The 27,562-nt window shown below is 44.2% G+C and overlaps 1 protein-coding gene across 1 annotated transcript in view; it reads left to right on the top strand.

The window, feature by feature from the left end:
* ST8SIA3 (ST8 alpha-N-acetyl-neuraminide alpha-2,8-sialyltransferase 3) overlaps nucleotides 1–27,562 on the top strand; it is a 44,216-nt gene that overhangs the window by 4,844 nt on the left and 11,810 nt on the right. Inside the window, exons 2-3 of the mRNA XM_083466162.1 lie at nucleotides 8,353–8,533; nucleotides 12,138–12,260. Coding sequence (XP_083322288.1) covers nucleotides 8,353–8,533; nucleotides 12,138–12,260 — 304 coding nt within the window. The remainder of the gene's footprint in view (nucleotides 1–8,352; nucleotides 8,534–12,137; nucleotides 12,261–27,562) is intronic.

Raw genomic sequence — 27,562 nt, 5'->3', positions numbered from 1 at the left:
ATCACTGCTGACAAACTCCTACTCGCGGACACAACCTATCTCTCGTCCATTCCCTAAGACGACCCCTATTTTTTAACATTATTTTAGAGTAAAAAAAAACTCGTCTTGTGCATGGAACAGTTCGGTAATCTAAAAAATAATAATAAAGGGCACGGCAGTAAAGAGAAAAGAAAGATAAACGGAAGGGAAAGAAAGAGAAGGGGAGGGAAATATTATTTTTTAAAAAAAGCAATAAAATACAAAACCATATGCATAATAGCCCTCTGTCACAACTGTATCTTAATTCTTCATCCATGCATAAAAGAGTTGATCTTCCCAGCTCTCAACATTAAGTAGGCCAATAAGAAATTCTGGATAAGGGGTGAAATCTCTTCCCTAGCAGGCTTATACAGTGTGCAGTAAAGGAAATAAAGCATAACCCTCACTACTCTGTCCTCTCCTGTTCTACCATTTCTATATAAGGCCTCCAAGACTACGATTCTATGATTTCTATTGTCGGAGGGTCCAATGAGATCCTGCCAGAGCCATGACTCATCTACCAGATGCCTTCATTTGCCAAATTGAGGTGAGGGTTTCCAATGCAAGCAGTATCCGTTGCTTGGTGAACCACACATACACATCCAGCTCTAATTGGTCATCTAAATTATAGCCTGATTTGGCTACGTGGCTGTGCATGGACTATGCTGGTGTAGATTGTAGAAGTTCACCGAAAGCTATTGCAGAATACTGCCACTAGGCTGTTGGAGCGAGTACCCAGTCACTCCTGTGTTGAAAGAGCTGCTCATATGCTACCAGGACAGTTTTATGGTCTTGCTATGGGCATGTATACAAAACAATTGGGGACCAGGGACCTCTGAGGAATGTCTTACCTTGTATACCACTGCCTAGTCACTTCAATCATAGACTCTCTTAGTAATGGCCTATTCTCCCAAGGCCTTTAGCCACCTGGCAGCTGCCCTTCGGAATGTGCTTCCAGTGAACATCAGGCAGGCCTCTACCTGACGCTGGCTTCAAGCTCATCTTTTCACCCAAGTTTTCTTTGAGATCTACTGATTTGTGATGTATTTTGTATTTGTGTTATGATTCTCTTGTTGGCTATATGCTGGGCATCCATTTAATATTAAGAAATTGTGCAGAAAAAACCCATTCTAGGAGTTTCAGTCCTTGAGGGTTAACTTTCTTATCCATGGAAGTACGAGTAAAGGGGAAAATATCATGCAGGTCTATTCCACTGGATGTTAGGCTTCCCTCTGGGCTGTCGCCAATGTGGGCATTAAATTCCCTACATAGTAGGATTCGGGCATCTGAATATTTCACCTTTATCTGCTCTATAACGCTTGTTAGATCGGTCCAGATCTTAACCTCCACAGCTAGGGTATGTGCTGGTGGAAAGTAGATGTTGATACAGAAAAATGGGTCTCCTGAGCCTGAACTGAACTGTAGTGGCAAGAAATATTCATAGATGAGATCCGACTCCCCAACACTGATTTCCCCAGCCAAATCCAGTGAGGTAAAGGTGGTCACCCCCCCCCCCACTTCCTCGTCCTTTTTGATGTCTCTTGGCTGCAGGGAGGCTATGCTGAGAGTATCCCTGCAAGTGTGGAAGGTTAGCATCTTGCAGCCAGGTTTCCTGTCGGAAGATGATGTCAAAATTCTGCAGAAATGTAGTAATATCTTTATCTCCTTTCTTGCTCCAAGTTCCAGGTGAGGATGTTGAGATCTTTCTTGGCTCTACTGAGTCAACAGTAAGAGCTCTCAGGTGGTCTCACTGTGGCACCGGCTCCAGTGTGGGTGCCTGTATCACTGACATTTAATCTTAGGGATGCGAGGTTTTTTGATGCTAGGCTCTTATAGAAATGACTAAATGTCAATTCCCCTTCCCTAGGTGGAGGCTTCTTCCATCTAGGGTGAGAGATCCTGTCGTAGGGTTTTGGGCGTGATGCTGGAATAAGGGTATCATCTCTGGGGAGAGGTTTTTCTTGTCACCCATGTCTCTCCCTACGCACAGGGATGTTATTGGGGTAGGTTATGTATGGGGATGCTGTATTCCTACTAGTGCTATCGTTATGTGTGAGACCACTTGGCTGATACCTTTTGAGAACTTGATACAGGGTTTCTTAGCAATTGGTGCCTGTTGGCGGGATTGTTGTGGTCTATATGTAAATTGAGATTTTTTTCCCTAGGAAGTGGTTATCCCACTTAAATGACACTTTGGGGATTGGATTGTTTGAAGTTGGGTCACTGTTTCTTTGGTCGCAGTTTGGCCTTAGATCCAGGCTGGTGTGGATTCTTGCTAGATCAGCTTGATCTGTTTTATCTGTTTCCCCTCTGGAGCATTTTGCCAGTCATCGAAGACCAGCAAGTCAAGGTTGGATAAACTGAGATGGGAACTTTCCAACCAGTTCTTCTGGTAGTCTTCTGTAGCTATTTGATTTTGAGGGGGCGAATCCTTTCTTGCCCAGACTTGTAAAAGGGCATCTGACTGTCTCTCTGAATCCCATTCTTTGTTAAAGGGCATATTGGTTAGGATCTCGGGATTGTTTGAATTATTGTTTAAATTAGCAGATTTGTTATTGGTGCAGTCTTGGTTAGGTTTATTGGGTTGTGCCAGCAGAGGTGGGGGGGACTGTTGTTAGGATCCCCCAGCTCAATTAGCCCTAACAAGACAAGCATGTTAGCCTTGATGCCAGATAGTTCCTTTCTTAAGCAGTCCCAGCTCTGAAATTTCCCCCCGTTAATTTAGGCATTAAGGAGACAATGGTCTCGGAAGTATCCATACAAATCTTCCTTGCTCTGCCCTATCGGTTCCTTTGGCTGTGGACTGAGCCTGTTGATTAGGGGTAGAGCTTGTGTTGAACTGCATGTTGTTATGATCCATGTGTGTAATATAAGAATTTTCACATACTAGTGCTGGGTCAGGAGACAAGTTACCCAACTGTTCATGGTCGGAGGAGTTTTGCCAACCTTCTGTTTGTTGGTTATGGTCATTAATGCTGCTTAAGGTTGCTAGATTTAGTGACTCTTGGGCAGGGCCAGGGTTAGCCCTTAGGGTATCTTCAGTACCTATATGGCTAGTTACCACTGGATGGCAGTAGTCTAGGATGGTCTTTTGTAGGAGAAGCGGGGCTGTTTCTTTATTGTTCTGCTTCCTCTCTTGGGCTCTAGTTAGCACCATGGTGGGTTTATTGCACGTTTGTTCTGGGTATCTCCGAAGGCTTAGTGGCTCTCAGTGACAAACAAATGGAGCTAGGTATAGTGGGCAGGCTCGCTAACAGGGAATTTCCTCTGAGCCAGGGGGAGGCAGGCAAATAGAGTGGTCGGCCACAAGAGTTCAGCTGAACTAGCACAAAGTGGGCTGAGATAGTTTCCTCGCCACCACCTCTGCCTCAAAAGCAACAACAGTCTCGTTTCTCGTGCTTTGCCAGGACTCAGAAGAAAGGAGGAGAAGGGAAACTAAGGGGTGAAGCAGCTCACAGTAATTAGAGTAGATTGCAGTCGTTCTGTAATTCCTCACCGACAGGGCCGGGCCCTGGAGTTGGTGGTATCATCTGGTGTTCCTTCTCTGTGAAGCCTGTTGGCTGCATGCTGTTCACCACCATTTTTTTTCCCTTAATGTTGATGGGCTTGGAAATTTTGACAAATAAATAAATTCAATATTAGATGTCCCTAACCCTAGTGGCACCTTGGAGATGAGCACATGGTTCTTGTGGCATAAACTCTGGGAGGCCAGAGCCCATTTCATCCAATGCACCTGACACAGTGGCCTCTGTTTTGTGGAAGGTTGTGACTGAATAGTTATAGCATTTGGCTCTTTTTGCCAGATCAGACTAATGCAGAAACTCTTCTGGAATCTACAGAATTCCCTAGGAAGAGCGAATAACTGCCAGACTAATTTTCATCTGTAGGATAGGTCTGTCCATTGGGTATTTTCTGGCTTGGACTTTGGATCTGATTTGGAGTTTTAACCTTGCTTTTAGCCACATATTTATCTTCCTGGTGTATAGTTCCTTTGTTATGGCTGTGGCTAAGATAATAAAGTTTGGTGACTGATTTAGCCTCTTATCTAACAATTCTCCAGGTAGCCACAGGTGAGTGGGTGGATTTCTATGCAGAGATGAGCAAACAAGCTGGCAGATGGTGCTCCAACCCTCTTCCACTAGCTTGCTTGATTTCAGCACTAACTGCAAAGGAAGGGACTGGCAGAGGGAGAATGGACCACTCCACCCTCCTTAGGAACATAGGGAGATGCCTTTTACAGAATCAAGTCATTGGCCCGTCTTGTTCCCATGTTGTCTTCATTGACCTACAGCATCTCTCCAGGATTTCAGACTTTCTCAGCCTGACTTGGAGATGCCGGGAATTGAACCAGGGACCTAATGCATGCAAAGCAGATGCTGTACCACTGAGCTGTGGCCCTTCCCCAATTCCACTTGTCCCCTTGGTAGAGGAAGGCCACTTTCCCTTCTTCCACCAGTCCATTTGGAAGAAAGCAATTTTATTTAATTTTTACTAGCCATCTAAGAGACTAATAGCTTGCATTTGCATGCTGACTGCAGAGTCATCTCCCAGTTTAGCCTTTTAGCAGGCTCGTAACTTTTGTGATATTGACTGACTGAATTGATTGACTGGTTTACTGATTGATTGATTGATTGATTGATTGATTGTAAAGACTACACTTTTATTTATCAGTTGTTGTTGCTGCTGCTGCTGTTTTAAAAAAACCTCCTTCCTTAGGAGCAATAATCAAATTATTTGGTTTTCAACAGCCACCACAACAATCAACACACACATCTCATTAAGATGGCAAACAGGGCTCTGAGCAGACTTTCTCTCTTAGGAACAATTATTCTAAGCTTTATTTCATTTTTAAAAAATTATAGCTATATTATTGCTTTCTTCCATGATGCTAAATGCAGATCACGTGAGACCTTCAGCTGGTCTCTCATCCAGACCCTGCTTATCTTCTGCATAACTGTTGCATCATATGGCTTTCAGCCATACCTTAAGACTTGCATATAGACTACAATGAGAATCTAGGCCAAACTACAAGACAAATCCTGACATGCATCTGTTTGGAAAATTATGCATGGATGGGCTGTGACTCCAACAGACAGGGTCTAATTTGATTCATCTAGTCAGCTCCGGCTTGTACCTCTGCCAGCCAGGACCTGCCAAGGAGGTCAAAAAGCTGTGCTCATCACTGTACTGTACTAAGATACCTCTTGGTCATCTTACAACCTATGCATAATTTTAAAATCGATAAGGTTGTTTGGAATCAGGTCTATATTTGTACTTTTCCGGGCTGCAAATGCAATACATTGGAGTCTATTAGCAAACAGTGATGATGTGCTGACTTCAAGGGCCAGCCTAGATAAGACGAATGAGAATTCATTTTGAAACACACATTCCATACCTACAATTCAAGAAGTTGTATCCTACATTGTCCAAGTGTGTCCAAGTTCTTGTAACTTATATACAACTATACTTTAGTATATAACATTCTGTGTCCATTTCGTGTGGATAAAGTGGATAGGGTAAGTGGCACATCTAGTTCATCCTGTTATCACAGTGATCAACCAGATGCCTGTGGGATACCCTGGAACAGAACCCAAACACAAGAGCCCTCTTCCCTCCTGTGGTTTCCAGCAACTTGTATTCAGAAACATTACTACTTCCAGCCATGGAGGCAGAACATAACCATCCTGGCTAGCAGCCTTCTCCTCTATGAATGGGTCCAGTCCTTCCAGGTTGGTGGCCATCAGTGCCTCCTTTGGGAGTAATAATAATAATAATAATAATAATAATAATTTATTTATACCCCGCCCGTCTGGCTGAGTTTCCCCAGCCACTCTGGGCAGCTCCCAATCAAGTGTTAAAAACAATACAGCATTAAATAAACAGGGCTGCCTTCAGATGTCTTTTAAAGATAAGATAGCTGCTTATTTCCTTCACATCTGATGGGAGGGCGTTCCACAGGGCGGGCGCCACTACCGAGAAGGCCCTCTGTCTGGTTCCCTGTAACCTCACTTCTCACAATGAGGGAACCGCCAGAAGGCCCTCGGCGCTGGATCTCAGTGTCCGGGCTGAACGATGGGGGTGGAGACGCTCCTTCAGGTATACAGGACTGAGGCCGTTTAGGGCTTTAAAGGTCAGCACCAACACTTTGAATTGTGCTCGGAAACGTACTGGGAGCCAATGCAGATCGCTCAGGACCAGTGTTATTTCGTTTCATTTTGCTTCCCTATTAATTTGTAATCCGCCACTCTAAATTGCCATGCACAAGGCGGTTTACAGCAACAAAATATGCAACAAAGAAAGCACACCTTTATATAGTAAACTGACCCAATACAAAAAGTCATAATAAAACATAACTTTAAAATGGAACTACTTATACCAGATAAAAGTAATTTTCAGTAATCTATTAGAATATAATAAAATTAACTCTCAAAACATCAGCAAATAGTAATTAAACAGAAATTCACTCTTAACAATTACAATAAATAATTACTAAACTATGATCAGTTAAAAATAACTGCAAGTCACAATGCATAAAATACCACAATACATACAAAACTATGCAATGCATGAAGAGGTATTATTTTTTAAAAAAAACTTTTCTGAATCTTGCAACATTCAGCTTCACTGGGGGTCCACATGTTCTATTGTTACATATTTTTTTTTAGAATACCAGCAACTTCACATACCAGCTCTTTAAGGAGCAACAAATATCTATAATAATATTGCAAAAAAAATCAGTTCCACTTGTAATCCAAACACATAAACCAGTTTAAAAGGTCTTTCACCTTCACTTACTGGTAAATATTTCTGCAGGGCTGAACCAAATTTCACCTGGGGGGGAAGTTCCATAAGTGGGGTGCCAACACAGAGAATGCCCTGCCATGCTAATTATTATTATTATTATTTATCATTTCTACCCCGCCCATCTGGCTGGGTTTTGGTACTTGGGTCCCAAATTGTTTAGGGCTTTACATGCCCTTGGCTTGGACTCAGTGAGTTGCCAATAACCAGAGTTGGGTATCCTTCCTGGTTTTCCTTTCAAGGTAGATGGCACGGGTCTCATATTGGGGGAAACTCTTGACAGCTCTCTTTAAAATAAAATAAAAATGAAGCATCACCTGCACTTCCCTTGATAACATGCTCTTAAAAAAAATAAAAATATACAACACCTGAATCATAGAAACTTAGAGTTGGAAGGGACCCAAAGCCATCAGGTCCAACCCCCTGTGGCCTTCCAGATGTTGTTGGACTCCCAATTCCCATCAGCCCCAGGCAGCACCGCAAATGTCAGGGATGATGGGAGTTGTAGTCCAGCAACATCTGGCGAGCCCTGGCTTCCTCGTTCCTGTGCTAAGCCTTGCCACTGCATACTGTACCTGAAAGTGTCCACTCATTTTCACAGCTGCCCCATGTGTGTTCTGGGATACAGGCCCAGAGCTGGAGAGCTGTGCACACTGACCACAAAGCTCTTGGTTGTCTCAGCTCCAAACCGCCTCCCAAAGGCTTTGCTCGCCACAAAGTTCTCTGCTGTACCAGCTCCAAACCACCAACTCATGTCCGTCTGTAGGCAGTGATGTTTTTAAGGCAGTCTGGAGCATCTTCTATTGTACCGATGGCATTTGGGCAGGAAAACAGGTGCTATCCCGTCTCAATCAGACCCAGAACCGCAATTCAGTGATACAACGCCTAGCTAGCATGCACAAGTTCCCAAATCCAGTCCCCTCTCTCCAGGCAGGCCTGGGAAACCCCTGTCTGAAACACTGGGTAGAGTAGACCATACCGAACTGAACTGGGATGGTTCAACTCAATGCAAGGCGTTTTCCTTATGTTCAGAGAGCAAATCTCCAGAATATTCCAGGGTGGTGTGTGTTTGCCACCCCCTGAGTGCTTTTGAATGGGACACCTATTTAAGGCAATAGGATCCACAGCTTCCTGCACAAAGGAAGCAGGCAGGATCAGGCAGCTTTCCATAATTTCCGGCAGGATCTTTTTTTTTTTTAACCCACCCCCATCCGCTGCCATTACAACGCTGCAGAGCTCATACCCTCCATTTTTTTTGTATTATTATTTTTTAATTCTTCATCCTCTCCGCGCTTAGCTCCCCTGTGTGCGCGTGTGCTTTGAATTAATCCTTTGGAGTGTTTTGTGTATGTTTTCCCTCCCCCGCTCCTTAGCCACACCGCTCTCCCCCCACCCCCCACACACATACAAGCTCCATCCCTGATTTCTGAGTGTGTTAACTCCAATGTAGCTCTTTCAGCTCCGTGTGTGTGGGGTGTGTGTGTGTGTGTGTTCTCTCTTTCACCACCCCCCCTCCACCTTCTCCGCCCCCAGGCATGAGAAGCTGCAAGATGGTCCGGGTGGTTAGTGTTCTGGGTCTGGTGATGCTCAGCGTAGCTCTGCTGATTTTGTCCTTCATCAGCTACGTGTCTCTGAAAAAAGACAATATCTTCACCACTCCCAAATACGCCAACACGGGAGTGCCACGAATGTACATGTTCCACACTGGATTTAGGTGAGTGCTTGAAATACATATATGTATATATTTAAATGTACATATATCATCTTCCAGGGGAGAAAAGAGCAAATGAGCTGGGTGGAGAGGGTATGCATGCTGGAGAGGAAGGGATAGAGGAGGGAAGGGTGTGTGTTGCGCGGGGGGGGGGGGCAGATATTACTATTATTATGATCATTATTGGATCAACGCTCCGGGACACCCGCATTCCCCACCTCTTCGCTTTTTGTGCCAGCAGTAAACCAAGCCCCCACCCCTCCCTTTTAAAAATCGATCAGATCGTTCCGAGGTGGGGGGGGGTTGCCTCAGTGGCCAGAGGAAGGTGGGAGGTGAGGAACCCCCGGCTCCTATAGATATAGATAAAATATGATGCGGGTCTCTGACGAGAATCATGGTGGCTCCCTGCCCGGTTCATGTATATTCCATCATGGGGCGAGCTGATGGCGCAGGCGCCCTCTTTCCCCGGCTGGGGATGGGGGAAGACATCGGCGCGGCTTCCCCACCGTTTTGGGGGCGGGTTGACAGATGCACAAACGCTCTTTAAACGCGCAGGGGGGCTAGGAAGGGTCTCCGATCGCTCCCTTCCACCATTCCTTGTCTTCCCCCATCCCCACCCCGTGTTCTGCGCTGCCCCGCAGGTCTGGTGATGGAAGCGGGGAGGGGAGTCCTTTGTGTGATTGTGGCTTTCTTAATTTTATTTTAAAATGCATTTTTTTAAAAAAAAAATCTGCTTGGAAGCGCTGCGCTCCCCACCATCCCAAAGAAGGGCAGATTGACTCCCCATTTTAGCGCCGGCAGATTAGAGGCACCCTCCTCTCTGCGCGCAGAGATCGGGCCCGGAGAATTAGGGGAGGGGAATTGCAGGAGGAAGGTGGATTTTCCAGGCAGGCGTGAGGCGGAAGTCGTGGAGACGATTCGCTGGGTCTTCCTCCTCCTCCTCTGCTGGTCCAGAGGCCGGGAAATGCCCCACGCTGTGCAGACGTGGCGTTGCATTGGCTCTTTGCAAAAAATAAGCCCCTTCCCAGCGCCCACACAAATGCTTTTGGTGGGGGGGGGGGCGTTGCTTGAAATGGCCTCCTCCCTCTCAGAGTAAGAAGAGTTTTAAAAGTGAATGGGAACTTGAGGCTCCGAGGTTGTATCTTTCGGAGGTCGCTGTCCACGGTGCTGAATTTGCATCCGCTCCCGTTCTGCGCCCCTGAGCCTTCACTCCCTTCCAAGCTTACGCTTCACTAATGAACCGCCCAGGTGCTAACGGCTCTGGCTGTTCAGAATGGGGGGAGGGGGGTCAAAATCAGCGTTTGGAAGGGACCTCAAATGCCATCTAGTCCGACCTCGTGCTGATGCAGGAAATCCTGCAGCGTCCCTGTTCGGTGCCCGTCCACCCTCTGCTTCTAATTAAGGAGAACTCTCAGATCACAACATTTGAAAGGGCGGACCATTCTGTTTGTTTTCTACTTTTGTGCGTAGGTGCTGCCTACCAGAGGAAGCAGAACTGGGCTAAATGGCCCAGAGGTTTCGACTCAGTAAAAGGCAGCTGGATACCTTAATCTATATTCTATGCATGGGTCCTACTTGCAATGGCTTTTGCATGTTGTCTTCTCCATGCTGCCACTTTAATAAATATAGTGTTATGTAACCATAATGCTGAGGCTGCTTCTGGTGGCATCGTCTGCTGTCTAGACTAATGTGTAGGCTGGCTTTTAATCATTAGAAAATTTGAAGTATTGGGGAAAATTAGAGGCTAGCAGCAAAATCAGATACATGTCTTCTCAGAGTTAAGTCTTCCTGAGTTCAGTGGGACTTACTGTTGTTTAGAGTTGCAGCCTAAAAGATGCTTTACATCAGGGATTGAGAATCTGCTGTTAGATTCCAACTCCCATTAGCCCCAGCTAGCATGAGTGATGGGAGCTGATGTCCAACCAAATCTGGAGGGCACTATAGGCTCCTCACCCATTCTTTACATGTTACATTTGTTCTAGTCACATGTAGATAGAAAGTATGATGTACAGCCCATCAGGTGAGAAGAATGTACACACTGGCACATTTGCAAAGCTAAGCAGGGTCCGGTATGGTTTCAAATTGGGTGGGGGACTGCATGTTGAGATTCCTGCATTGCAGGGGGTTGGCCTAGATGACCCTTAGGGTCCCTTTCAATTCTATGACTCCCTGTATGCATGCAGCAAAATGCTTAGGAAGGACTCTAGCTCATTGGTAGAGTAGCTGCTTTGTTAAATCCCTGGCTTCTCCAAGTAGAGAATGGAAGATACTTCCATCTGAACAACCCTGGAAAGCAACAGTCAATCAGCGTAGATAATACTGAGTTAGATAGACCAGTGGTCTGGCTTAGTATGAGGTAGCTCCCTAAAGTATGTTCAGGTGAGAACACACAAAGAATGATCTACACACAGGTTCCAAGCATTTTCATCAATGGATCCCCCCCCTCTCTTTTTAATTCCATAAAATTTATACACTGCCTGAGTGTAGAAAAAGCCACCTCACAATGGTTTGCAAAAGATAAACAGAAAATTTGGGGGGGGGTGGATTACAACTGTACTTACAAAAAGTTAAAAACTTAGCAAAAGTACAGAGAGGAAGAAGGGCCAGTCTGCAGGGGAGTTTCTCTTACAGGTTCTAAAGATCTCAGAAATCTGCTCTGCAGTTCCCGGGTTCAATCCCTGTATGGACCAGATGCACATTCCTGCATTGCAGGGGGTTGGACTAGATGATCCTCAGGGTCCCTTCCAACTCTACAGTTCTGTGATTCTGTGATTCTGTGGAGTAGGGCTTTTTGCATGTGGCTTCCTCTCTTCTGTGGAATAGCATTTGCTGCCATGATATGACAGACAACCACTTTCCGGAAACAGCCGGAGACCTTTTTGTTCTGACAGGCTTTTCCAGCTGGATAAATGGGCCTTTATTTTGTTTGGTTTTAGTTTCTTTTTAGATGCATTTGCTGTTTTTCACTTTTTAATTATCTTTCATGTGCATCAGCTTGAGATTGTTTTGAAGGCAAATAATAATAATAATAATAATAATAATAATAATAATAATAATAATAGGTGGGGCAGAAGAAGCAGTAGAGAAATAGGAGAGCATGAAGCACATGAATTCCTGGGGACAAGGAGAAGGCCAAAAAGAGTCTAAAGGAAGATGATTAAAAGTGGTAGCAAGCATAGTTTCAGGTCTCTAGCTTGCCTGTAGCATTCCATAGCATATTTTCCTCCCCACAACATATTAAGTGCAAGATTACATATGTAGCAGGATCTAATAGATCCATCATTTTGGGCAACAGCAGCAATGCTTTCGAACCCTCTTCCTGTGGGGGAAGCGTCTCCCAGCACACGTATGAATAGCATGTCAGGGAGAATGAACAACTTGCCCTTTCTCCAGGTTCTCATCTGGACTGGGATTTGGTGAGATACGTACAACCGAGCATGTTTAGATTCCAAGTGTAATGTGTCACAGAACATATCTTGTCTATTTGATGGTGGGGTGTCCTTGAAGACTGGTTTGCACTTCATTCTAGACTGTAATAGAATAGTTAATTTACTCCTTCATGCTTTGAGTGAATTCACTGACGGTGTGGATATGTGATCCCTTTCAGGTCCCAGTTTGCACTGAAGTTCCTTGACCCTTCCTTTGTACCCAATCCAAACGCCTTGAACCATGAGTTGCAGGATAAGGCTCCCAAATGGACATTCAACAGAACGGCATTTTTGCAGCAAAGGTGAGTGAGAACGAGACAAACCTAAGCCATCAAGCCAAAAGCATGTTGTCATGTTTCTTTAAAAAAACAAAGCAATCGCAGTTGTTATTTAACTAATTATTTGGCAACAGGTAGTGTGCGCTCTTGGGAGTTTTAAAGATCAACCAGCCATAACAGTGATCTATGAATGAACGAGCAGTGCTTTGAGATGGGCTTCTGTGTTCAAAATCAGAACTTCTGCTTTTCCCAAATGTTTGAAAACAGTGGTTATACCAATAAACACTAAGCCCTTCCTATTTTGAGAAGGCATGTTTTTACCACAGACCTGTCACTGAAGATGTGACTTGTTTCTGATCAGTATGTGAAAGTTGTATTCTACTTCTTTCTCACCTCCATGGCCTCCTGGCAATCCTGGCTCCAGTGGCAGGTAGCGTGGTGGTGAAGAGGTGCTTACCTGACCTCCAGTCCCAGCAAATGAGTTTATACCGCTTGCTGGGAGGGAGAGTGCCATGGCTGCAGAAAGGGCAGCTGGTACATACACGCCAGCAGGTGCATCAGATTGGCACAGCCAGGGCGTTTGCATTGCACCAGGTTTGTCGCAGCCTCACCCCAGCCCTCCCAGTAAGCAGCGACAACTCACCTGCCAGGAGGTCAGGTAAGCACCAACTCCCCACCATGCCATCTTCTTGTCACTCTGACCCCCGTTACACTCTCAATGTGAGACCACAACAAAACTGTGCTTGCTGAGAATTCTGAAGTCAACAAAGAAAGTTGAAGGAGGATAGAAATCAATTGCGCACTGCAGGATCTGACTGCTTTCTCCATCCAGCGATGTGGGGTATAAAATTTCCCAGGGCTTTCTTTTTCTGTGGGAAATTTTCCCTTCCCGAAATTCATTAGTATCAATGAATCGATTCCAGATGCGAATAGAATATTAAGCAAGCTCGGCAGTTTCAAAGATGTAATTAATATTTGCCCGGTGATTATCCCCAGCGAGTATGTGAGTCAGCGTATATCGTGCGCAGTTCTTTGGGTTTCTAACATTTATTAGTGCGTCAACAGTTTTCAATAACTTCGGGTTGGTCCCTTAGTTTTAAATGATGTAAGAGAAGCACATGATCTTGTCTTTGCAATTTTTACAAGTATTCAAATAATACATAATTTAAGCCGTGCCTTATTTCTTCCCTTCAAATTTTTGTGGGGAATTGGGACAAAAATTAACATGGGGTACTTTTTTGAGGGTGGGGGCTTTGTTTACTAAATTGGGGGGGGGGATAACATCCTAAATTAAATCACTTGCTCGCACATCAGAAAACTGTCAGGTACAAATTACCCTGTGCAAGTTAGCTTAATATCCACAGGAAACATTTCCAGAAACGTTTTCCCATATTAAATTTTTGCAAAAACCCACATTGCTATATCCATTCATAGTTTGCCTCTCCTTATTTCTCTCTGTCCACTAATTTCCCCAAGGAGCTTAGAGGGGTTAAAAGGAGAGAGGGCAGAGGAGATAACCATTGATGAAGAAAGGTATCCAGGTGCTTCTCCTTTCCAATATATATGAAATGGGTCTCCACCCCAACTTTCTCTTATCTTTTGGCCCAGGAACCTTCAGAATTCTTAGCAGGCAGAGCCCTCACATTATTGGGAATGACCTTGCTCCGTTGTAGAGCATCTGCTCTCCATGCAGAAGGTCTCAAGGTTCAATCCCTGGCATATCCAGGCTAGGAAATACCTCTGTCTAAATCCTGGAGAGCTACTGCCAGTCATTGTAGACAATACTGAGCTAGATATGCCAATGGTCTGACTCTGTATAAGGCAGCTTCTTGTGATCCTATCTAAACCATCTTTCCTCTATGCCAAGAGCACACAACCGGTTATTGCATGAAAAAACAAAATAATGAAAATGCTCTTTATTCCTCCTGTCTTTTATTAGTTTTGTTCCAAGTTTGTTCCGAGTTTTACCAAAGCGGGCACTGTTGTCTAATAGCTACCTGTTCTGTCTGAAATATAGACTGGGATGATACAGCTGTGCTGCAGTGTTAAAAAACCCCCCAAAAACTACAAATATATTGGACCAACTGAATGGGCCAGTGCAGGCAGAATGTAGGCTTAATCCACAGTTAAGTAATTGGGGGGGCAGCTATGAGATCAATTTATGATGTTATGTTTGCAGTTATATTTTGTTTTATTCATTCTTGGAAATAATCTTGGAAATATGATTGAAGGGCAATATACGTGTGTGTGTGTGTGTGTGTGTGTGTGTGTGTGTGTGTGTATACAAAGCTGCATGCTTCCTCCTCCCAACTCCTATGTAGGAACATAAGAAAAGCTCTGCAGGATCAGGCCAAATGCCCATCTTGTCTAGCATCCTATTCTCACAGTATCCATCCAGATGGCTATAGATGGGTTGGTGGATACAGAGGAGTGGTAGGAGGCACTAGCTGGGGAACTCCCCCAAGGAACCCCCCAGGGAAGAGGACTCAGAGCCAGGGGATCAGTGTTGGGGCGATGATGAGTGGTCAGAGGAAGAAGAGGGAGGAGGCTGGCAGGGGGAGGTGTCGGAAGCTGAAGAGGCAACAGGGTTTAGTGAGCAGGAAGAAGCTGGGGCAGAGAGCAGTCCAGAATCAGAGGCAGAAGTGGAGGCTGGAGAGGAGTGGGGGCAGGCTGCTGAAGACGCCAGGGACTCTCCCCCTCCTGTTGTGACCAGTTCCTCTCCCCACTGGTCTCCCAGAACATACAGAGGGATGAAGAGGGCAGAGCAAAGAGAGACAAGGTGAAGGCACCTCAGGTTGCTGGAGAAGGAACCAAGAGAGGATCCTTAGAGAACAGTGGGACATTCAGTCCTCACAACTGCCTCTTTGGGGCAAGACCTACTGGGAAGAGTTCCTGTGACCACTAGGCATGCACTATTTTTGGTTTTTTTGAATAAAGAGTTAACTTCACTGACGCCAGGTGTTTTGTTGCTGACCTTCTCCTGATAAAAGCCTGCAAGCAAGACGGTGTTTCATCAGTGCATCTTGTGGGAGAAAACCCCATATCTTAACTAGCTTACGTTATGTGAAAAAGTCTCTTTCCTGGAGTAGCCGGTGGATGGGTGGATCCCCTGGACCACCCTCTGTCAGGGTAGAAAGTGTGGAGATCTTTGGGCAAAGAAGACCTGCCCTCAAAGCCGTCTTTATTGCAACTGTGGAAAGTTTTGTTGTGAGGGGCTGAAAAGGGGTGTGTCTCATGGGTATATCAGGGGTGGATCAGAAGAGGCCTCGGATCCACAGGATCCCAAGCCCTCCTGTTCCCTTGACATGCCCCCAACAAGGGAGACAAACTGTGCCAGTCCTGGAGCAGGCACAGTTATTTTCCCTCCCCTGGAAACCAGTGGATTGAAGGGCAGAGGGGGAAACCTTCCAGTATGGCCAACACAAGCCCAGCAGGGTTTAGTAAGGGTCTACCAAGGACTCTTCCTCCTACCCACTTCTCTGTAGCATTGCTCTATTAAGAATTACATTGGCACCGACCTTAACCCCAGTTAATGCCAAACCAGATTTCCAGTGTAACCAGTGTGGCGATCACACAGGGTCCCTGAACGTTTAACGGTCTATTGATCCCTGTTCCACCACTGTGCTCGCTTCCCCGCTGCCACCAACCCGTTACTCTTGGGTAAAACACTGAGTCCAGACAGCTGTTAAAATTGAACCAAATAAACAAGTTTATTTTACAAACATTAAAAAGTTTATGGTTTCTCAGATAATATTCCTGTCAGTTTATTAACTTTAGTTTCTATACCTTCCTAATACCTTCTGATTGATTGTTTCAACTGTTTGACTGACTCCTCTTAACAAATTCTCTCACTCTCTCACATCAGACTAGCCCAACCCACAGACTTACCCTCTCTGTCTCTTCTAACTCCAGACTGACTTCTCAAACACCCTAACTCTTAACTCCTCCCCTTGGGTTCCCATTGGTTAGTCATTTTACAATTAGTTAACCCTTTCCTTATGAACCCAGTATGATGTCACACACGGGCAAACGCCACACCAGTAACCAAATTATGGTTAACAGGACTTTGTTCACAGTTGCTGCAGATGGATTTCTTAACTGGTTAAGGCAAGAGGGGAGGATTTGTGCAGACTGAAAAGGGGGCTGCAGGAAATATCTGCAGCGTTACAGCTCGCTATTGATCCCTTAACCTTGTTTCAGAGGGATCCGGCGCTTACAACTGCATGAGCCCAGCAAGCAACATAGAATAACCTGGAATCACATAATTTACTCAACCAACAGGCTGTTCAAACGTGTTGCATGCTTTCAAATCCAAGAGCTTTCTTCTATGGGAGTGGACATCTAGCATCAAGTAAAATAAAATAAGATGGAATAAGGCACGGTGCTCTGAGGTCAATGTAGGTATGTTGACTGTTGATTGGATTATAGTTTATTTGATCCTGCAGGGAGAAGAGGCTAGAAGTTGGATTACATAGCTTTTAAAATAGGGATGGCAAAAGGAAGCACAACAGCTTTGGGTTTGGAGTGTCATCAGCTCGGCTTCCGTTTTGACGTACCTTTGTAAGGCAGGCAATGTACAAGGCACAATACGAAATTTCATTAAGTGGGCAAGAGTCTATTCAGTTTCAATTTGATTGCAGACTCTTCTTGTCAATGGGGTCAAGAATATGCTGCGTTATTTCCATGGAACCTTTCTTCAACTTTCTATATATACTGTCGCGCTGGCAAATCCAAGGCAATTTTCTGTCAGATAAGCAAGTTCTAGATCTTATTAAGCTTTAAACATTTCAGGCCAGCAAGTCTGTAGGTTGCTCTGAGGGCCATCAGAACAGAGCAAAGTGAGATCTGCCTAAGTGAGATGCCAGTAGGAAGGCAAAGCCGGTATACGCAAGGGAAACTTACCAACAAGCTGGTTTCCAGATTCCCCAATGTGTTGCAAACATAAGTGCTTTTCAGGGGAAAGGCTCTGCGCCTAGATTGTGGAATGGCAAGATGTGCAAAGCCTTTGACTCAGTCGCTCCTGAGTACCTTCACCATCACTGTGGAGTGCATAGGTTGTTTTATTGTATTTTAAATACCGTATTTTTTGCTCTATAAGACTCACTTTTTCCCTCCTAAAAAGTAAGGGGAAATGTGTGTGCGTCTTATGGAGCGAATGCAGGCTGCGCAGCTATCCCAGAAGCCAGAACAGCAAGAGGGATCGCTGCTTTCGCTGCGCAGCGATCCTTCTTGTTGTTCTGGCTTCTGAGATTCAGAATATTTTTTTTCTTGTTTTCCTCCTCCAAAAACTAGGTGCGTCTTATGGTCTGGTGCGTGTTATAGAGCGAAAAATACGGTATTTTGTTGGAAGCCATCCAGAGTGGCTGGGGAAACCCAGACAGATGGGCGGGGTATTATTATTATTATTATTATTATTATTATTATTATTATTATTATTATTAAATGAAGCAGGAGACTTGCCAGCTAGAGGGCAGGAGGTGGTATAAATATTGATCTTTGGGGTCAGCCTAATTGCTATGCAATGAGTTTGTGTAACTGGCTTCTATGCTGCTTATCACGATTTGGAAAATAGTTTTGGTTTGAAAATTTGAACATACAGTTGCACACCACACCAGTCTCTGAACGGTGCAGAATTCCAGGCGCTTACCCAGGGTTTATGTTTCCTTTGGAATGAGGGACAATGGAGACTGTGATGTCTTTATGATACATGGTTTATTTACACATATATACAGCCTGAGCCTACAATGGAGGAGTTCACTGCATTTAACATCCCAATGGGATCTTGTTTCACCCATAGCCATAGCCTTGGATGCAAGCAGAAATCAGGCATGCCTCTCCCTCACAGGATTCCGCCTGCTTCTTCCTCCAGTTTCTAGCTTACACACACAACTAAGCTCTGGCCTTTGCTTTTTCCAACTATCAGCAAGTTGAGGAAGGGGGCCCGCCCATTTGCCGTCTGGCATAGAGCCACTTCCTTTGTACCCTTGATAGTCCATTACCTAGGCTGTCACCACTCACCAGGAAGCTAACCTAGCTATTCCAGAAATTTGAATTCTTGCTTAAGTTTTACAACTTGCTGGATCAAGGAATTAGAAGGCTCTCGGCGTACAGCCTGCAAACCCCTTCTCAACTCATAAGAGTGCGTATGCTCTGCTTGTCAACCACTTTGCCAGCCCTACTTTCCCCACACCTGACCCACCCCCTTGACTATCCCCGCACAGCCTGCTCCAAGCCCCAGCTTTAGAGAGCAGTTTCTGAAGTGCCTCCATTATATCATGCTCCAGCTGTTTTTAAAGCCCTATACGGCCTAGGACCCTTGTACCTACAGGGCCGCCTTTCCTGGTATGTCCCATGGAGGACCTTACGGTCTTCAAACAAAAACATCTTGGAGGTCCCGGGACACAGGAAGGTTAGGCTGGCCTCAACCAGAGCCAGGGCTTTTTCGGCTGTGGCCCCGATCTGGTGGAACACTCTGTCACAAGATACTAGGGCCCTGCGGGACTTGACATCTTTCCGCAGGGCCTGCAAGACAGAGCTGTTCCACCAGGCCTTTGGCCAAGGCACAGTCTGACCCCCTCCTTTGGTAGTCCTCACAGAACTCTAGCCCAATGGTTGCCATGAATTTGATTTTGAATTGATTTTAAAATGAATTGATTTTTGAATGCTGTGTTACTTTTATTGTTGTTAGCCGCTCTGAGCCCGGCTTCGGCTGGGGAGGGCGGGATATAAATAAATATTATTATTATTATTATTATTATTATTATTATTATTATTATTAATATTAATATTATTATTAAAGGGGCAAGGTGCTTCACAGAACATTTTCCCCCATGCAATGCTTGCTCCCTTATCTGCCTGTCATTCTATCATCTTGCTGAAATTAGCATGGCCACCTATTAGCAGCCATGCAAACTGCAGCGTGACGACAGACTTACATTTTTATGTATATAGGAAGATACTGTTTGGTTTTTAGAATGTTGTAAGCCACCTTGTGGTCTCTGATGAAAGGTGGTCAATAAATGGAATAAGTAAATAAATGATTTCGTTGGTGGCTGGAAGAGGCAGGGCAAATTGCAACGTGATGCCATTACCAGATGGGTAAGAGATGTTAAACTTTCCAGGGAAGATGGGATGAACTCAACAGAAGAATGCTGTTTTCAGTAGTATTCATCTTTGGAGGAAGAGCAGCATATGCCAGTAGCAAATAAGTAATGAAATAGACCAGGTTGTTTAGTTTTCTCTTGATGATGAGTAAATGGAAACCATAATGGTATTTTTATTAGCCTTATTCGCTTTAGGAGAAATTTTAATATTTGCAAATTGACCTTATGATTCCCCAAATAGAATATTAAGAAGCTGTGTGTCTGCAAAGGGGAGACAGCTGAATGTTGCTTCGAGATGCCAAATGAGGATACTGGAAGCACTCACTTCAAAACTTTGAGCGCATTATCGTTAATGACATTTAAGGATGACTTGAGAGTTCTGTGCTGATGATACAGGGAATGCGCAGTAATGTTTCTTTGCAAAGCTCTTTCCTTCCCCCTGCAAGGTAATAATATAAGATACCTTCGCAGTTTATTTCCCTTTGAAAGACTTATATAAACTGTATTGCAATCAGGTAGCAGTCCCAAACCAAAATGCATTATCTTTGTGGTCTAGTAGAGGTTGACAAGCGTCGGTTGTCAGAGTCTCAATTACGTTCAATTACACTGGGCACAATTTTTAAGAAACCTTTTTTCTTTCTTTCTTTGCTGAAATGCATTTCTTAAAATAAAAAAGTCTCTAATCCTGGAAGCTTTTTCATTATATGAGACAGTGAAAGAGAGTCTTTGCAGCACCTTCTTCATAAGGTCTAGAGCAGAAGTCAGGTAACCTCAGGCCCAGAGGCAAGATGTGGCTCTCCAGACCTCTCTGTCTGGCCTCCAGGACTCTTCCCAGGTCACACCCCCTCACCGAAGCTGCTTCACACACTCCTTTAGTGTTTTTGCCTGACTGGACCATGTTCTTAAGCCCTCACAATGCTTCTTGGCTGCCTGTAAAGGGACCCCTGACCATTAGATCCAGTCGTGGCCGACTCTGGGGTTGTGGAGCTCATCTCGCTTTATTGGCCGAGGGAGCCAGCATACAGCTTCTGAGTCATGTGGCCAGCATGACTAAGCCGCTTCTGGCAAACCAGAGCAGCACACGGAAACATCATTTACCTTCCCACTGGAGCGGTACCTATTTATCTACTTCCACTTTGACATGCTTTCGAACTGCTAAGTTGGCAGGAGTGGCTGCCCATATGGAGGAGGAAAAAAGGGGTGTGTGAGTTTATGTAGTGGGAGATTAGCAGACAAACCTAACAAATACATATTCTTGCTAGTTAGCATAAGAATAATAATAATAATTTATTATTTATACCCCACCCATCTGGCTGAGTTTCCCCAGCCACTCTGGGTAGCTCCCAATCGAGTGTTAAAAACAATACAGCATTAAATATTAAAAACTTCCCTAAACAGGGCTGCCTTCAGATGTCTTTTAAACAGACATCTTTTAGAAGAGGCTAAGTCCACAGAGCTACAGTGGTACCTTGGTTCACGAATGGCTTGCCTCCCGAACGCCACAAACCCAGAAGTAAGTGTTCTGGTTTGCAAATGTTTTTCGGAAGCCGAACGTCTGGCGCGGCTTCCGCTTGAGTTCAGGAAGCTCCTGCAGCCAATCGGAAGCTGTGCCTTGGTTTTTGAACTATTTCAGGAGTTGAACAGACTCCCAGAACAGATTAAGTTCGAGAATCAAGGTACCACTGCATATTGCTGAGAGACAGATACTCAGACCATAGAAATGCAGTTGGTAGAGAGGGTTCTGTGTGATGTCATTTCCCATCATCTCCTGGAGAGGAAGGAGCATATAGTACTTCCTGTTCCTCTCTCTCTCTCTCTCTCTCTGCCCTGTGCCTGTTTGCCTGAGATTGGTTATACTGTAAATATAAGTATTTTGCTTGCATAGTTTTTACTGCTACTGTTTCTGTGAACCAATGCAAGATTATAAAGTAAGTAAATCTTATTTTTATACATAACTTTATACATTGCTGCCTGGTTCGTTGTTACGCAGGCTAAGAAGGGGGAAGCCAGCTTACAAAGTGAGTCTTTGCAGCCCAGTTCCTATGCTTCCAATTTCACTGCCAATAATGGGATTTAAAAACTCTGTTTAATGCACACATGCGGGCAGCTGGAGGGATAAATTGCAATTAACATATCCTCTCCTACCCATTAAAACCCTTCCCACACAAACTAGCCTAGTGCACATTGCTCCACTCACTTTTGTCTCTGTCACTCTCATGTAGCCCCTGGAAGGTTCTGAAAAAGGTTCCCCACCCACCTGGTCCACAGATATTAGGTTGGATCTAGAGATCACTCCTGCCAACAAGGGGAGAAGTCAGCCAAAGTTGCTTCTCCCACTTTGCCAATGGGATCACTAGCCTTCCTTTGTGGGAAGCAGCCTTCCTTTGCGAATGGCAAAGTCTGGATCCAGCCCATTGTTTTTGAAGAAGGGATCAGACCGACAGTATTTTTGTTGCTTCTTAGCACAGGATGGAAAGTATCTGATACTGGTGAATTATTTATCTTAATTTATAAATAGAAATCCTAGCCCACATTCCTCCAAAGCAGCTTACAGATAAGTCTTATGCAGAGTAGATCCATTGAAATGAATGGGCCGAACTCATTAATTTCAGTGGGTCTACTCTGTGTAAACCCTATTTGAATACCACTCTATTAAATCACGCACGCATATATCCCATAATAAAAACTAAAATACACACACGTGTATATATCACATTACACAAAGCATCCAATTTTCTTTAAAGCAGCAATGTTAGAAGTAGTAATGGAATATAAGCACATCCCCACAAATAACAGATCCATTTATGATATTCACTTTATTTCTCTTCCATTGTGTTCCTCCTCGTCGTCATCTTCAATTTATTAATTGTCTCCTTAATAACTTTGTCAGTGCGATATACACTAATAATACAGTGGTACCTTGGTTCTCAAACAGCTTGGTTCTCAAACGCTTTGGTTCTCAAACTCTGAAAACATGGAAGTAAGTGTTCTGGTTTTCGAACGATTTTTGGAAGCAAATGTCCGATGCAGTTGTCGGCTATTGTTTCCGGGGTGCCTGCACCAATCAGAAGTTGCAACTTGGTTTTTGAACATTTCAGAAGTCAAACGGACTTCCGGAACGGATTAAGTTTGGCGCTTTTGTTTTTACTATTTATTTTGTGTTTTTGTTTTTGAGGCTTTTTTGGTTGATTTGTTTTTGTGACTGTGTGGAACCCAGTTCAGCTACTGATTGATAGATAGATAGATTGATTGATTGATTGTGTAACTGCAGAAATGGATAAAAGCCCCCCATCCAAACAATGACTATCATCAGTGCAGGGAAGAAGAAAAAATAAATGTTAATTTTTAACATCTACAGTACTGTCTTACTTATTTTATAGTACAGTACATTGAATATTGCTTTCATTTTATGGATCATTGGTCTCGTTAGATAGTAAAATTCATGTTAAATAGCTGTTTTAGGGGTTGTTTTTAAAAGTCTGGAATGGATTAATTTGTTTTGCATTGCTTTCTATGGAAAAGCATACCTTGGTTTTGGAACAGACTTCCGGAACGGATTAAGTTTGAGAACGGAGGTACCACTGTAATTAAAAACTGTTAAAAACACAAAACAGCAAATACATTTAAAACAAAACTAAAACCACACAAAGGCGATACTTGTGATTCCAAAACCACATGCCTTCATAGGACTATGGATAAACAAAGCTCTAATTCTCCCCTTGGATTCCCATCCCAAAGAATCCCTTAATACTGTCAACTAAACTAGTGGCTTCCAAATACTATACTCTGGAGGAACCCAGGAATGACATTTTCTGTCCCTTTGCTATAATTAATAAAGTTATGCCAGCAAAGTACGTAAGCACTTTGCAAGCCGTAGCGGTGTGGTGGGAGGGACTTCTTGGTTGATCTGGCTTCCCATTGCTGTGCATCACTGCCAGTTACTGAGAAGAGGAGCAGCAAAGTAGCGAGGATGGAAGTGCAGTGGAACCCATCCAATGCTCTCACTGCTGTGCCATTACCAGAAGTATGGAGAAGCTTTGGCTCCCCAGACGTTGGTGAACTGCAACTCCCATCAGCCCCAGCAATGGCAAGTGGTGATGGGAGTTGTGGTTTCCATCTGCAGAGCCAGCAGTTCCCCAGACTGCATTACAGCATCTGAAGCTCCTACAGGCTGTGAGAAACAGTGTGCAGTCATACACCTCTATCATATGGAAATTAACACTCAAGAGAGAAGGATTTATTAGTGTCATAGTTGTACCCGCCCTGAAACCTGCGGATATAGGGCGATATATAAATTATGATGGTGATGTAAGAGCCCTGCAACATCAGATGAAAGGTCCATCTCTAGCCCACCATCCTGCTTCCCACAGGTGGACAAGTAAGCAGATGTCTTCAAAAAGCCAATGAGTACGGTCTGAAGACCTTAGCCGTCTCCCACTGGTGCCCCACATGGAGTGGTGTTTAGTGTTGTGCTGCCCCTAAAAAACAGAGGTTCCAGATAGCCTTCGTGCCTAATGATAGATCCCTCTAATCCTCTTCTAAATCTGTGTAAAGCTACTGGCCATCAGCACATCCTCTGGTAGCAAATTCCATAAATTTAAGTGTTACTTAGTTAATTAAACCTGTGCTAGCCGTATGTTTAATTTTGATGATAAGTGGACACACACACACACACACACACATTTCAGAATTAATCCACAGGAAAAGGGTTGATTGGTTTAATCCACTAGACATCCTAAAACTAATTCACTTTTGCAGATGAATCCTAGATTGGAAAGGCTTTAGAGCCCAGTTTGCGAATGCCCAATGTCTTCGTTGGAAGCTTGTGCCCATTCTAGGCACATCGCCGGGAAAGTGGAAGTGCAGCACACACATACACACCCAGGGGGAAAAAGTGGAGGAAACGGAGGGTGCAGATTTGCATATACTTTGTATATGCTAATTTAGATGCAATTTTAGAAATAATTGGTGGTCGTCAGCTGAACGTTACTCAGAGTAGACCTGTTAAAATCAATGGACCTAGCTTAGTCCTCATTAATTTCAGTGGGTTTACTCTGAGACAAACTTAGTTAAACACAACCCAGTGACTATAATTTAATTAGAAATATAGTATTGTTGTGGGAAAGACTGTGACCAGTTGACCTGTCTGCCAGATCTGTCTGCTGTCCAGGTACTCACTGTTGATGTAAAAAAAATTCCTTCCAGTAGCACCTTAAAGACCAACTAAGTTAGTTCTTGGTATGAGCTTTCGTGTGCATGCACACTTCTTCAGATACCATATCTGTATCTGATCATATACCGTATCTGAAGAAGTGTGCATGCACACGAAAGCTCATACCAAGAACTAACTTAGTTGGTCTTTAAGGTGCTACTGGAAGGAATTTTTTTATTTTGACTATGGCAGACCAACACGGCTACCTATCTGTCACTGTTGATGGTTAGCTTCAAGGCTCCTTCTCTTCTTTCTTATCATTATCTATCTTTAAACCAGACCTGAATAGCTCTTCAGGTTGAGGACTCCCATCGTGAAGCAGTGTTATTCAACCTCCGGTCCCCAGATGCTGTTGAACTGCAGCCCCCATCATCTTGAATACTGGCTAAGCTAGCTGAGAATGTTGGGAGTTGTAGGCCCCCCCAAAAAAACAACAACTGGGGACCCAAAGGTTGAATAATAATAATAATTATAATTATAATTATAATTATAATTATAATTATAATTATAATTATAATTATAATTATAATTATAATTATAATTATAATTATAACCTGCCCATTTGGCTGGGTTTCCCCAGCTACTCTGGGCGGCTTCCAACTGAATATTAAAAACACAATACAGCATTAAACAATAAAAACTTCCCTAAACAGGGCCACCTTCAGATGTCTTTTAAAAGTCAGAGAGTTGTTCATTTCCTTGACATCTGGTGGGAGGGCGTTCCACAGGGTAGGCACCACTACCGAGAAGGCCCTTTGCCTGGTTCCCTGTAACCTCACTTCTTGCAGTGAGGGAACTGCCAGAAGGTCCTCGGCGCTGGACCTCAGTGTCCGGGCAGAACTATGGGGGTGGAGACACTCCTTCAGGTACACTGGGCCGAGGCTGTTTAGGGCTTTAAAGGTCAGCACCAACACTTTGAATTGTGCTCGGAAACGTACTGGGAGCCAATGTAGGTCTTTCAAAACCGGTGTTATGTGGTCTCGGCGGCCGCCCCCAGTCACCAGTCTAGCTGCTGCATTCTGGATTAGTTGTAGTTTCCAGGTCACCTTCAAAGGTAGCCCCACGTAGAGCGCATTGCAGTAGTCCAAGCAGGAGATAACCAGAGCATGCACCACTCTGGCGAGACAGTCCGCGGGCAGGTAGGGTCTCAGCCTGCGTGAAGAAGTGACCTGCGCCTCCATGGACAGCTGTGAGTCCAAAATGACTCCCAGGCTGCCCACCTGGTCCTTCAGGGGCACAGTTGTCCCATGCAGGACCAGGGAGTCCCCCACACCTGCCCGTTGTTCCCCAAAACAATACTTCTGTCTTGTCAGGATTCAACCTCAATCCATTAGCTGCCATCCATTCTCCAACCGTCTCCAGGCACTCGCACAGGACGTTCACCGCCTTCACTGGTTCTGATATGAAAGAGAGGTAGAGCTGCTATCATCTGCATATTGATGGACACTCAGTCCAGACCCCCTGGTGATCTCTGGGCAGAAGTTTCATAACCTGGTTAAAATGTCAGGGACAACCCAGGCGCATGGAAGCCCATATCGGAAGTGTTGATTTATTGGCGGTTTTCCTTTAAAAAAAAAAAAAAGGTTTAAAATGTCATTTTATTTGGAGATTTAAAAAAAAATTAAAAAGCTTTTGTGTCCAGATTTTCACTTTTTGAAATATGGCAACCCTAAGCCCAAGTGTGCTTCCACTTACATCCTAGGCAGTTGTGCATTATAGATCTTACGGAGCTTGGTTCTCCAAAGATAGCATAAAATGTTCTAAAGGAAGGATGACAGAACTCATTCTGATGAAGAGTCTCCTTGTTGACTGTCATTGTGGTTGCCAGTTATGCTAATACTTTGGCGAAATTTTAGGAAATGGATGCAGAGTCAGTGTGGGGGTTGTGAGGAGATTTGACAAAGAGCATCAGAGATGGCGATAAGGGCCCATTTCGGCCAATACTGTCCCCAAACTTTTCCCAGGTGCAATAGAAGAATGAGCTTCTACCTTCCCATAGCTAACCCGAACCCTTGGGCACCAAGGGGGTATCTGAGAACACCATGATGTTGCACAGGGTGGCATTTGCCAGGAAAACTAGTTATGATATAAGTGTGCTACAGACCTTAATTAATCTATTAATCATAGCATCCAAGAGGGAAGCGTGTGACTAAATAAGGTCACAGAACAAAATGAGGTTCCGTATCAAGTTATGGGCTGTACATAATAGATGGTCGGTACTTTGGCATACTGATGGTTTCTATTGATACGCCAGATACTACAGTGGTACCTCAGGTTACATATGCTTCAGGTTACAGACTCCACTAACCCAGAAATAGTACCTCGGGTTAAGTACTTTGCTTCAGGATAAGAACAGAAATTGTGTGGCAGCAGCAGGAGGCCCCATTAGCTAAAGTGGTGCTTCAGGTTAAGAACAGTTTCAGGTTAAGAACAGACCTCCGGAACGAACTTAACGCGAGATACCATTGTATTGGATCAACCTGCAACAGGAGTGGGGTTTTTTAGATACACCTGGATATTAGATATGGTGTGATATGTTAATTGGATAGGTGTGTGGCAGTTAAGTAATGTACAATCAATAGTCAATGTTCCTTAAGTATGGTTAATAGGTTTATAAGTTCAGGCATACTCATATTGTTAAGGATATTATGTACTTCTTAGCTTAATGTACTTGGTTGATTAAGCATTAAGAATGAGGACTCAACCAGGCCACATTCACACCATACATTTAAAGTACTTCAAACTGTTGTTTGGGCCCATAGGATTCTGGGAGCTGTAGTTCACTAAGGGTGCTGAGAGCTGATAGTAGACCCCTGTTCACCTTCCAGAGCTACAATTCCCAGAGTTCCCTGGGAAGAGGGGTTGGTTTTCAAACCACTCTTGAGAATTGTAGCTTTGGGATGGAAATGGAGAATGAACGTCCCCTTTGGGGGTCTTCTTTGCCTGGAGTTTTCCCCAATGTGGCGTCCATCAACATCATAGTGTTCTCAGATACCCCCTTGGTGCCCTTC

Source organism: Podarcis liolepis (genome assembly GCF_965112155.1).
Source record: "Podarcis liolepis genome assembly, chromosome: 11".
Classification (NCBI taxonomy): Eukaryota; Metazoa; Chordata; class Lepidosauria; order Squamata; family Lacertidae; genus Podarcis; species Podarcis liolepis.
This window is presented reverse-complemented; position numbering and strand designations above follow the sequence as displayed.